The sequence below is a fragment of the Podarcis vaucheri genome, assembly GCF_965113315.1.
Source record: "Podarcis vaucheri genome assembly, chromosome: 8".
NCBI classification, from domain to species: Eukaryota; Metazoa; Chordata; class Lepidosauria; order Squamata; family Lacertidae; genus Podarcis; species Podarcis vaucheri.
The window spans coordinates 59,940,866-59,953,793 of NC_138766.1; the positions used below are offsets into that span (position 1 = coordinate 59,940,866).

Sequence of the window (12,928 nt, forward strand, 5' to 3'; positions counted from 1 at the left end):
TGGTTCGGGTCCAATCCGCTAGAACAGGAGAAAACAAGCTTGTTCCATCTTCCCTGTGACAACCCATTAGATATTTGAAGATGGATGTCTTGTCTCCTCTCAGTCTGTTTTCCAGGAGAAACATACCCAGCTCCTTCCATTGTTCCTCATAAGGCTTGATTATCTTGGTTGCCCTCCTCTGCACACATTCCAGCTTGTCAATATCCTTAAATTGTGGTGTCGAGAATTGGACAGTATTCAAGTGTGGTTTGACCAATGCAGAATAGAATAGAGTTCTATTACTTCACTTGATCTGGACACAATATTTGAGCTGATGCTGCCTAAAATAACATTAGCATTTTTTGCTGCTGCATCACACTGTTGACTCATGGTAAGTGTCTGGTCCACTAAGACCCTTAGGTCCTTTTCACATGTACTCCTAGTAAGCCAGATATCCCCAGTGCTATTTTTTAATAGAAAAAGAGGTGCCAGAATTTACCATGAATGCCTCCCTCATTCTCTTATAATGGCAATGGCTCCCACCTGAGAGGTGCCAGAATTGAGTTCTGGTGAGTTCCCGATGAAATAAAGCCATCTAGTTCTTCCTGCCTAAATGCAGATGTTTACATTCGTCCCTACTGAAATTCATTGTTAGTTTGGGCCCTGTTCTCCAATCTGTTAAGGTAATTTTGAATCTTCTGCAGCATTAGCTACCCCTCCCAGTTTGGTGTAAACTGCAGAGTTGATAAGCATCCCCACAATTCCTTTATCATTTATAAAGACGTTGAACATGCTGGCTCAGAATGATGGGAGTTGTAGTCCAACAAAAATATGAAGACCCATAGTTGGAGAAACTTGATTTATAGGATTCTCTAAATAGAATTCACCATTTATTCCTCATACTTTTAAAATCCTACCTCTTTATAAACAGAGGACTGTATCCAACAAAGTTTTACTAGAATAAATTAATGAACCTAAGTTAGTTGTTTCCTTTAATTTCAATGGGCCTATGCTAAGTAGGAACAACATTGGATACAACCCAAAATGCCTGTGCCCACACTCCACAGTAAGATTTAAATGGTGTGTGTTGAGTTTAATGATCCAGTTATTAGATTGCAAAATAATTTTGGATATTGAGTGGGGAATACTGGATTTTTTACTTACCGGCACAAAGCACATCTGAAGATTTCTGAAGCTGACGTGATGTTGCCAGGATAAAATATATGGATGTCTTGTAGAGCGGAAACTGATTAGGATGAAAATTGGAAGGTGAAAGAAAGGGGAAAATGCAAGTCATATTCACGCTTAGCAACCCATTTTTCTATGTGCAAATTCTGTTTGCGAGACTCCTATGCATTTCTTTGAGGTATTTTCAACTTGATTTTTATAATTATTTTGCTATTTTAATGAACTAAAGTACAAAGAATTATGAAATGCTGAATGAGAATTTAGCACAGGAAATATTTTTTACCCTTTTACTTTTTGGATTATAGTACTATGAATAACAAGGATGGTTTCAGCTGTTCATCCCCGAAGGCATTTTAATATCTTGGTAGAAAGGCTCAGATGGAGAGGTCATAAAGTCATGTGAATTAAGGTGGGAAGCAATGAGACTGGAGCAATTACCGCTTTTAACTGCAAAGAAGGGATATTTGGATCTGCATGATTCTTTCCTCCAGCAAGACCAGCTACTTATTTCCTGTCAAAAAATGCAATAACTGGTATCTCAACCTTCCCATTATTAACAGGTTGCATGGAAGGAATGAAATGTTTTAAATATGAATAACACAGGAGGTGAAATTGCATGGAAACTACAATAATTCTTGTCTAAAAAGAGATAATGCGGGATCACAGCAATAACTCATCCAAGCACCTGATCTATCTAATACTAACCATTTAAAAATAATTTTTGGAAGAGCTGTTTGTTTTCCTGACAATAGTGTGAAAGCTATGCAAATACTATGATCACACATTTTGCCTGGTGTTGCATCGCAGTCCTTCAGAAATACATAAGAGATTTGCAAGCATACCTGGATGAGGATAACTCAATCACAGTTATTTATGGGCAAGGAACTTCCCGTGTTTTTGCAATGAGGTGTATGTAAGACTGCCTTTAAAGACAGCCCCAAAAACTACAGTAGGCCCAAAGACAGCTGCAAGATCATCAACTGTGACTGGGTATTTATGTCATATTATGTCAATACTTTATCAGCTGCACTAACTCCCAGATTGTTTCTGGGAGCAGTTTACAATACTGCTTTTGATCTTTAAAACCATTAACTCGTCCTTCCCCAGATGTCCTTAGACTATAAATCTCATAACCTCCCGTCAAAAGCTCATAGGAGGCCTGCCAGCAGGACCTAAGTGCAAGAGCAACTCCCCTCCTGTAGTTTCCAGTAACTGGTATTAAGAAGCATACTGCCTTCGACCAGGGAGCATAGCCATTATGGCTAGTAGCCATTGATAGATTTATCCTTCATGGATATGCCTAATACTCTTTTAAAGCATAGGAAAAAAACTTCACATTTGGGAAGTTAAAATTTGGTTTACTTACAAAGGTCTGATTCATGTGCTTTTCCATACAGCAGTCAGAAAAGTTGCACAGGCAGTTAAACTTACAAAAGTGGTAACAGTAGCTGTTGAGGGCCATGTGGCACAGCTGGAGCAACCAGCTCAAGCCGTTTCACGCATTGATCTTCCGATAGGGGGACAATAGGCTTGATTACCTATTTCCTCCCAAATATTAGATAGAAGCAGAGAGCTAAATATCTAGTGAAGGATTATAAATTAAGATTTAACCAAAAGTTAGCAAAGTCTCGATGAGTTAAAGAGTAAGGTTTCAACTCTGTATCTATTTACCTGATAGTAGCCTCCCCTACCCTGAACATAATGAGACTGATACTATTTTTTGAGTTAGGAATTGTCCACTTTGCTTGCTACTGAGACCCATTTTTCTTCTCCTGATCCCAGTCTGCGGGACCTTTCAATACTGAATCTCTTTGAAAAAATAAAATACTTTTCTTCATATGTGTCCTTCCAGACAGAGTCACACATAGTCTACTGTTTGATATCTGCCTGTGTTATTGGAATATTCTCCAGAGATTGTGACCTTCTTGAAAACAGATGCTGACTTGCTTCACTGGCTGCGCAATCCGCTGGTTTTATGAGTTGGTTTCTCATACAGAATCACTACAAACCATTCTAGTAACACCATAGTATTGTCATCCATTTTAGGGCTTCTGTCAGCGTCAGAAATGCATCTGTGATGTCTGGAAATATAACGCATGTCCCAAAGTGGCATTTTGCTTTTCCCAGCAAAGAACAAGGCCTCATCACACACATGAAGCCTAGCCAACTCTTTGGCTGCATTTTGCATACAGGTACTGCAATGTATCTGTGCATTTGCCCACACCTCAGGCCATTGGAACGCGTTGCAGGCTGGGCACAATGATGGCGACAGTGTGGACAATTTTGTGCTGCAACCCTCCCTCCCCACCCTTCCCCCTGTGCCGAAATTACAGGGTTTGTTGCAAATCCTGGATGAAAAAGAGGCTGATTACATTGAGGGTTAAACTTGGCAATGAAAAGGAAGAGCCCAGAGTGAAGACAGCATGCTAGCCATGATGGAGGCAAATTACTCCTGAGGGTAGCCTCCCAGCTGCATATTATAGTGGATTAAAGAGTGCTTTTCATGTACCTCAAAAAAAGTGTGCATGCATTCTCAGGAAGCATTAGGGATCACATCAACCAAGCCATATATCTGTGCTATTCCAGGATAGAATGCAGACACTTGGAGCAGTCGGCTTGCTTTTAGCAACTGTATGATTTGCCAATTAAATGCTACACTTGTACCATTACATAAAACATCATACAGTACACACTGTGCAGAAAGACATCTTGTTTCCGAGTGAAAGAGCCTGCGTAGGTATGTGAGAAAGTTCACATATTTAAAACAGGTTCAGGATTTTAATTCCACCAAAGGTTAAGATTTAGTATAGTGTTCAGATTTCCTCATTAGCTAATTTTTTTTGGAGGGGGTGAAAAGAAACGTAGGTGGGATGCAGTAATGGGTGATGATTTTGATATTTTTTTTTACCCTTTCTGACAATACGTTCAACTCCAGCATGTAGTAATATTTCTAAGGAACAAGGCTACAAACTTCCCCATGCTATGGCCCAGCTCTATGATTCTTTATGGCGAGACAGTGGTGCAGGATGAGGTGCAAAAGTCCCAATTCTTGGCAGCAGTTGTACCCCTTGCTTTTGCACTGCAATGTCTCCATCACAGCTGCTGTCATTCACAGTGCTGTGCTAGTGGTTGCTTCTCTTTTGCATGGTCCAGGTGTATATTGAATGGGTGTTGCAACAGTTCTGCTGGAGTGGGATGGAGGAGCGCAGCTGAACTTCACACTGTTGCATATGAAGGCCCAGAAGAGGAAAAACACATAACCACCCAACAACTGTAGGTCACTTCCTACAGTGGATGATATTCTCTAGAAAGGAGAAGTGCTTCTCAGTTTTTAAAACTAGACCTGTCATTTTCAACAGTGCTGGAACACCCTTTTCTAAAACAATAACATGCCGTTGAAGAGTCTTACAGGGTGTGGTGATTCTCAGAAATGGTGTGCCACATTAAGTAATAACCAAATCTGTAATTATACAGTGGAATCTCGGTTGTCGAACGCCTTGGAAGCTGAAAAATTCGCCAACAACCCGGAAGTGAATGCATCTGTTTTCAAACAATTTTCAGAAGCCAAATGGCCAAATGGCTTCAATTTTTCCCATTGACTTTGCAGCCAGCCCTTTGATCCTCGGTTTTCGAACAGTCTTCCAGAACGGATTACATTCAAAAACTGAGGTTCCACTGTATATTGATTTTAATCTCAAAAATATGTTTCCAATTTATAGACAGATGTTATGTATGTACCTCCTCACAATGAATTCCCCCCTCACTAGAAGCAATACATTTGGTGACATGTCTTCAACAGTTTGTTGGCATAAGAACACAATAGCTTTGCAATAGCAGCAGGCTGGATAAAGGAGTACTTATCCTTCACACACTTAACTCCAGTCATGTTTGTTCACATCTCAAAAACGCAATAATCTGTAGTTAACATTTAAACCTGATGGTGCTTCTGCCTGCCTGAAACACAAAATGCATTCCAGTTTAGGAATCATAATAAGCTCTAATTCATTCATAATTTAAAGCAATATACAGCCTACTTAGCAAAAGATGAACATATATTGAAATGTAACTGTTTAAAAAGGAGGTGTTGCAGTCTACCACAGGGATAAAATGGTTTAAGCCATGTCTCCCTTAATGCAAAATATGCAGTATAAGGCCAATAATAAATACTGTATTCTTTTAATTTACAACACACATGAGCTATCCCCACCATTGTTAATGTTGCATTTTTAATGTGCAAGGGCCCCTCCATGTACCTCAATGGGATTCTTTCAATTACTGATTTAATGTATTATTCATAAGTAGACTCCCTGATGTCTTAATGGAGGGGCAACCCATCCAATAGGTGACCTGGCATTTTTCACCCAGGGGAGATACTTTGCAAGGGACTGCAACATGAAGACAGCTGGATGGTTCTGCCTGACTGCTCAATTTCTGTCAGTCAAGAAGAATGAGGGAAAGGCCTTCTGGTCCAAACACTCATCTGCCTTTTGAATAAAAAGGTGCTGTTGCAGTGACTCCACTCAGAAGTCATTTTTGTGTGCGCGCAGTGGTTTGGTTAGCCTGCAACTCTCCATAAATTAGAGTCAAAGTTCTCCATTTTAGCTGGTTAATAACCGATGAAAAATAAAATGTGTCAGGGCACACATTTCTTTCTTCTGCCCATTGAAATGCTAAAAACGGTCAGCCAATATCAGAGAGAGAAAACTATCCATTTTTTTGAGGGTTTGCTCATATACGTCTGTTCATTTTTAAGTATCTTGTTTAAAAGGTATGTGAACACTCCTAGGGAAACTGCTGCAAATGATAACTGATGAAGAACCACCAATCTATTAGGAAGTTATTTCTTCCGAATGCACCTTGGAGAGGATATTTTAACATAAAATTATATGTCAATTGTTTGATCAGGATTCCTCACTTGGCAAAATAAGAGGGCTAAGTCCAAGTAGTGATGGTTGCCAACTTGAATGGCTAAAATATGATTATAAAAATTAACGGAGAAAAGGGCTATCAGTGACTACATGGTAGCTAAATTAATGAGGATAAAGGTGATGTATTTTTGCAGTTTGCAATTTAATTTTGCAAGCCAAAAGAATTGGGAATATATGTTACAGAACGTCATGGGTGACCATCCCTTCTCTTTCAGAATCACAGCAGCAGTAATATCAGGCCATTTTAGTTAAAGATGTGCTTTATTTAACAAGTTCCGGTGTTATTAAAAGCAAAATATATAAAATTTCCATTTACAACTGATGTTAAAAGAAGTATCAAGGGAGCAAAGGCCAGTACAGTTGCACATTTTCACCCCAATCCAATGAAGGAGTTCCTCATGTGGAAGCTCCATCATTTTCTAGACTGGAAAGCACATCTTACTGCATATCCAAATATGGATGTTGTCCATCAGCAAGAATGATGTCCATCAGCAAAAATTCCAGACTACAGCTGGACTGGATCACTGTTCCACAACCCCCTAAGCAATAAGGCTCACATATTTTATTCTCCAGGCTAAGTGTGGGCAACCTGTGACCCTCAGCCAAATTTCAAGAAGCAGAAAAATATGGGGGGGGGAGGGGGGAGTGGTGACTGAAAGAGAAAAAGGGGGAGAAAAAAGAGGGTGAGAAAAAAAGGTGGGTAGTTGGGAGGGAAAGGAGTGGCAGAAAGAGAAAATTAGTTGTCCCATCCATGTTATTCTGCTTTCACTTCTGGTATATGGCCCCCAACGAACTACCATTGAGGAAATACAGTTTTTTGACAAACAAAGGTTGCACACTCCTTGTACAGTCCATTCTTGCCAACTCAGAGACGATGTGTTAATTGCTGTGGTAAGCACCACAATAATTATTTATGCTAATAACAGAGGGCCAGGTCTTGTCATGAAGTAGTGATCCTGTGAGCAAGTAGTGCTGGGTGGGGCCCCTCAGGAAGGTGGTAACAATTAGTCCCCAAAGTGGGAGCATGTGATGGGGCTGGCTGGTTGCCAGCATTCCCCAGCCCCTGTAAATCTTTGAATTAACCTGCTGGGGGGGGGGGACATGCCATGTTTTAAACTTGCTGTTTGATGCTCTGTAGTTGGTGGAAGAGAAGAAGTCAATAAAGCCTGGAACCCGTTCAGTGCCCGTGTGTGATTGATTAGTAGCTTGGAGGGAGGACTTGGGAAAACGACCCCCTCCTTGACAGGGCTTACATTTATTTTTCATACACTGTTCAAAGAAAATCACAATGGACTCCAACTCCCATCATCCCTGACCTCTGGTCATGCTAGCTGTGGCTGACAGGAGTTAGAGTCCCACATTTAAAGGCTACAGGTTCCCCGTCTCTGCTATAGTCTCATCCCCAGCTCTTTGAATTTCTTCAGCCTTGCCAACCCATATTCCTTCCAGCTCAAAACCAATGTCTACACTTGAGTGGTATGATTCCATTATACACATAGCCCTGAATATGTATCACACTCTTCAACCTACATGCAGTGTGAATGTCATTCCTCCCCCCACTTTTATTATCTCCACCAGCAGGACAGATTCTAGGCTCCATTGACTTGACATTGTCTAAGTAATAAACATTTTCAATAACAGTTAAAAAGAAATACAGTTTTGGCCCTTTGCTGCAAACCCTAGTGACATTTTTTCAGCAGATGCATGGTTATATTTTTAACAGCCAGCATGGTCTCTGTGCACGTTGGTTTAATTAGGGTCTCCGGCAGTAGAAATCCAAAATGACCTGTATCACGCAGCTCAAATGCAAACGCATATGGGATGCCATTTTTGTATGCCCAATCCATAGAACTGCCAGAACTCACATCTGGAAAAAGGAAGAGGAAGGGGGGGGGAAGCAATTTTAAGTGATGTGTATGAAAGAACATGCTAATTCCACAAGTTTATATTTTAAGTTGTTTTTCTAAGCAACTCCAAAGGCGCTTAATGTCCTCAAATCCAGAGATGCCGAAGAGAAAGAAGCTTTGCAAGTTGGACTAAAATTTGATCCAAAAACAGTTTCATCAGCTCTCTTTCCCCTGATTCTGTAGATGTATGTAGTACAGTGAAAATACCTATATTGCAGGTGGGGCAAGAGGGAGTCCTTCACCTTGCTGCACTATATCTGCTTTGTAATTGAGTTCAAACTGCTGACTACCAAGGCAATTTTGTGCTGGCAGACCTGGTTCTATCAGCTTGCAGTGACCTGAGACAGTCAGCCCATCTTCATCCATTTCTATGCTGCTTCTTAGCACTGCATGATGCTGGAGTGGCCCATTTGACAGTGCTGGCAAGTTTAAGACTTAGTAACCAAATCAACCTGACCACTTCTCCACTGCTGCAATGACTCAGAGGACCAGGGTTGATGTAATTAATTTTAACTCTAAAGAAGATCTACATATTACACAATGGAAAACAAAATAGCATGGATAACATTCTCTACTTTCTCCTTTCACAAAGGTTTCAACTTGCCTTGTGTGTAAGACGATACATGGAAGTTTATTTTCTAAGATCAGGCTCAAGGAAAGGAAAGGCTAGGAAGAAAAACTTCCTTACAATTTACTAACAATGCAATCCTATGCATGTCTAGTCAGATTTAAATCCTACTGAGTTTGATGAAACTTACTGCCCGCTAGGAATGGATAAACATGTCACTTTCAGTTTCTCATCTTTCTAGCCTTAGCTCCAGTTCTCCACATCTCCATTTCATGGAAATCGATCAGCATTTTTCCTGTGAATTTCCCTCACTATACACATTTTATATTCAGTTTTGCGCTCTATACACATATTTGCAATGCAGTTTCCCCATATGCATTCCAGCATGCTATTTTCACTAATATATGCTTTTATATGCAAACTTTAGTATATGCATGTTTGTACACATTACTTGGCTGGAGAACTGCCCTGCAAATTTGGATAACTGCAAATTTCAATAGCCTTTTATATGTTTTCAGCTGTATTTGTGTGTTTTATCTGTATTTGTTCTAATTTTTGTGTTCCACATCGAGTCCCAGTTTTGAGCAAAAGGAGGGATGTAAATATTATTAGAACAACAATAAAAACAGCAACAAACTGTGAAGAATGGATATGGTTTGCATAGTGTTTTGAAAAGTGTGAATCAGGCAAGATCATCTTTAAGCGTCAACTGTATCAAATCCCCCACTTCCTGCTCCCAGGTAAATATGTACAGAACTCCAGCCTTAATCATAACATTTCTCAAGAAGAACATTAATCCCTGTCGCGAGCTGCACTCAGCTTGCTGTGGGCTAGAAGAAAAAAGAACACGCTACCTCCCACATTTCCACTGGTGCCGAAGGAGTGAAGTGCAGTTCTTATTTGTTGTGCTTTCCCACACCGAAGTACTGAATTAAACAAGGGTTGAATGGCGCAATCTGCGGCTAACTACAAGCTGAGCCCTCCCACTATAGTCTTCATTAACTATAACAATATCTTTTTAAAATCTATTTTTTTTAAAACTTAAAAACCTAACATGACATGGCAGTTGCTGTGTGGCTGAAAACAGCATGAGGAAGTATGTTGTTAGAAGTTGGGGCAAGGCGGGGGATGCTTAACCAAACGTCCAGTTGGTATGAAAAAACAGAAAAGGCAGCAATCCTATAGCCACTTACCTGGCAGTAAGCCCCCTGAACTCAGTGGGAGTTACTTATGGGTAGATGTTTATAGGATTGTGGTGTTGGTTGCCTTAGGGAATGAAGTGTCCTGTTAATACTTTGTCTAGGAAACCGGTGGCAACCTATGGCCTTACGGATATTGTTACACTTTTAATTCTCATCAACCCCAAGCCAACAGTCAGGGAATTGTATCCCAGTGGCATCTGAAGGGCCACAGGTGCCCTAGTCCTTGGGCTATGTTCATACCACTTTTCATTTTGTACCACTAAATTTTCAGTAGATTGAAGAAAAGCATTTATTTCTCTCTGCATTCGTTCTTCCAACGTTTCAGATCAGAACAAACTAAACGAGTGAAGCATATATTCCTTTGCTATATAAAGCTGCTGGATTTCTTTTGTCTATCATAGTTGTCTGGAGACTTCTATTCAGGCTCTGACAGTTATTGAAAATTCAGACTTTAAACATCCCAAACTCCGCTGGGAAGAAGATGAATTTTTAATATTCTGTAAAATATTTCCCTGTTGAAGATATTTTACTTTGGTTTTTTATTGTCTTCAAAATGATTGTGATCTAAACCCAGAATTCAAAAAGAACATAACCCAGAGTCTGAGTGAATTCTCAGTACATCAATATTCTCTACAAATATGTGATAAGAGACAACCCAGACATCCTTGTAAGCTCAAAATACATATGCCCTGATCAGCAAAAGAGATCCGTGCAAGGAAGCATTTTTTTTTCCTGTAACCGACCCACATTCAGATACGTGTCTGGATGCCCATCCACACTGTGGTCCTCATTCAGACACCACTGAATGGGCTGAGTGTCCCTTTAGATGAATGGGAATTCAACTTGCACCATCAACTGTTAACTTCTGACTAGTTGGCCATAAACTGAGCTGGACTGAAAGCTCCATTTGAATAATCACAAACATCATTTATTATGACAGTTGTTTCTCAATGCCCTCTAAAGATCCTTCTATATTGTCTCCAAGAGGCAGAGTGGTGGTTGTTGGGGCTTTTTTTGCCAGCCTAAGACTCCATTGCTACAATTATTAGTACATCAAGAAGATCTGGGTCACATGGTTAGGCTTCTTAAATCCCACTTCAGTCATTGGATGGGACCCAAAGCATTGCATGCATAGTTCTGCTCACTCATGAGAGCTCTTCAGCTTTCCTTTCCAGGGACAATCTCCATTCTTACTGAAAAGTCCATCCAAGGTCCTGTGGGAATCCCATGGGGTACAAGAGTCTGGCACATAAAGGGCACATTGCTCCCTCCACTGGACATGCATGGAAGAGTTTTTGCTTGTGCACAAGACATGTGTCAGGCTGGCATCTAAATACTGTTATGAGTTTGTGGGGGCAAGATCTCCCTAAATTCTTAGATTTAGTAAATGTTAGGAATAAGTTGATGCTTGGGGTATTAAGGGAAGCTGCCAGACTTCTGAATCCTGTAGTGTCAAAAGGGCAGTTCAAACCACTTTTCCATGCTCAGGAAGTCCTTGGGAGGGTCATTAGCAAGAAACAAAGAGAGCAAAATATTGGGCCATTAAGAACGACTGGCAATGTAAATACTGCCAGCTCTGAGTGAACAGCAGAAGCAAAGGCCAATGGTAGCAGACAACGCCCAAGTTTAGGGTTTCAGCTTTGGGTTTTAGGTTGGGGGGAGGTCCTTGAAGCCAGCTGGCAGCAAGAAGGGGAAGGAGGGGCAGAATTCCATGTGAGTTGGAGGTGACAGGTTGGGACCAAGAGACTTTGAATCCAAAGCTGCCCTTAAGAGGGAAGCTAGACCCTCATAGGATGTGAATGTCCTGCAATCCCTCCATCTAGGTGCAGGTTGTGTAAGTGTGTGTGTGTGTGTGTGTGTGTGTGGCATGTAAATAAAACCATATATGATAAAAACACCACAGTCTCTGCTGTGCCTTATTCCCCAAAAGGAAACAGAAACTGTAGATAAGTGTCTGGAACCCCAGAAATCTCGCACTACTCAAAGAGATTAGGGTGGTGTGTAAAAATATAATGTAAATTTCATGCAGCCGTCTCTTGCTTCTCATAGCATACTGAACAAAGTTCTCTTTGAAATGGTTTGCTTGCATCTTTACAACACAGCCAACAACACTAACACAGTACAAATACAAAACCAATGAACTAGCACACTGGAGAAACTTACACAAAGTGCTGGAGGCAGGGCCATATCGGTATCTTATCCCATAAACTGACTGCAAGGCATTTACAGCGTTAAAAGCAGCAGATTCCTGGGAAGGGAACAAAACAAAACAAAAAACAAACAAACAGAGAGAGAATGAGAGAAACAATTATAGTTATTTCAAAAGTGACATCCAACAATTTAGGACAATGTTCCTCAAACTTGTTTTTACTTCATTCCCATTTCAAAGCTTTCAAAACCCAGCATAAATAATCTGGTTCACATTTTAGCATGTAGAGGTCTTGTATGAGGTCTTGTATGCTGCCATATACCTGTTGCCTGTCACTGCATGTAAGGATTTGTGGACTTAATTACTAATTCGAACAATGGCATTAAAGGAGGCATAAGAAAGGATGCCTCTGCCCCCACCCTTAAAGCAGTGAACAAGGATGAACAAAGAAGAAAAGTTTTGTTTTCTATCTTCCCCTTTTTTCTAAGATCATATTGGAATGGTAAGGTAAAAGGTAAAGGACCCCTGGACGGTTAAGTCCAGTCAAACGCGACTATGGGGTTGCGGCGCTCATCTCGCTTTCAGGCCGAAGGAGTTGGTGTTTGTCCGCAGACAGCTTCCAGATCATGTGGCCAGCATGACTAAACCGCTTCTGGCGCAACGGAACACCATGATGGAAAGCAGAGCGCACGGAAACACTGTTTACCTTCCTGCTGCAGCGGTACCTATTTATCTATTTGCACTGGCGTGCTTTCAAACTGCTAGGTTGGCAGGAGCTGAGACAGAGCGGCGGGAGCTCACCCCATTGCGGGAATTCGAACCGCCAACCTTCTGATCGGCAAGCCCAAGAGGCTCAGTGGTTTAGACCACAGCGCCACCTGCATCCTTGGAATGACTGGGCAATTAAAGGATCCTCTGCCAGGATGCTTACAATCTATGCATGGGTTGGCTGCAGAAAAAGAAAGGTCCTATCCCTCCCTGGAACTTCATGCTCTGCTTCCAACGGG

At 41.0% G+C, this 12,928-nt stretch overlaps 1 protein-coding gene across 4 annotated transcripts in view; it reads right to left on the reverse strand.

The window, feature by feature from the left end:
• Window positions 1–7,697: 7,697 nt before the first annotated feature.
• CPA6 (carboxypeptidase A6) overlaps window positions 7,698–12,928 on the reverse strand; it is a 41,280-nt gene continuing 36,049 nt past the window's right edge. For all 4 annotated transcript variants that reach the window (XM_082235332.1, XM_082235331.1, XM_082235333.1 and 1 more), the window contains 2 exons: window positions 11,936–12,020; window positions 7,698–7,962 (listed from right to left, as the gene is read on the reverse strand). In XM_082235332.1, coding sequence (XP_082091458.1) covers window positions 7,775–7,962; window positions 11,936–12,020 — 273 coding nt within the window. In that variant the 3' untranslated portion in view covers window positions 7,698–7,774. The remainder of the gene's footprint in view (window positions 7,963–11,935; window positions 12,021–12,928) is intronic.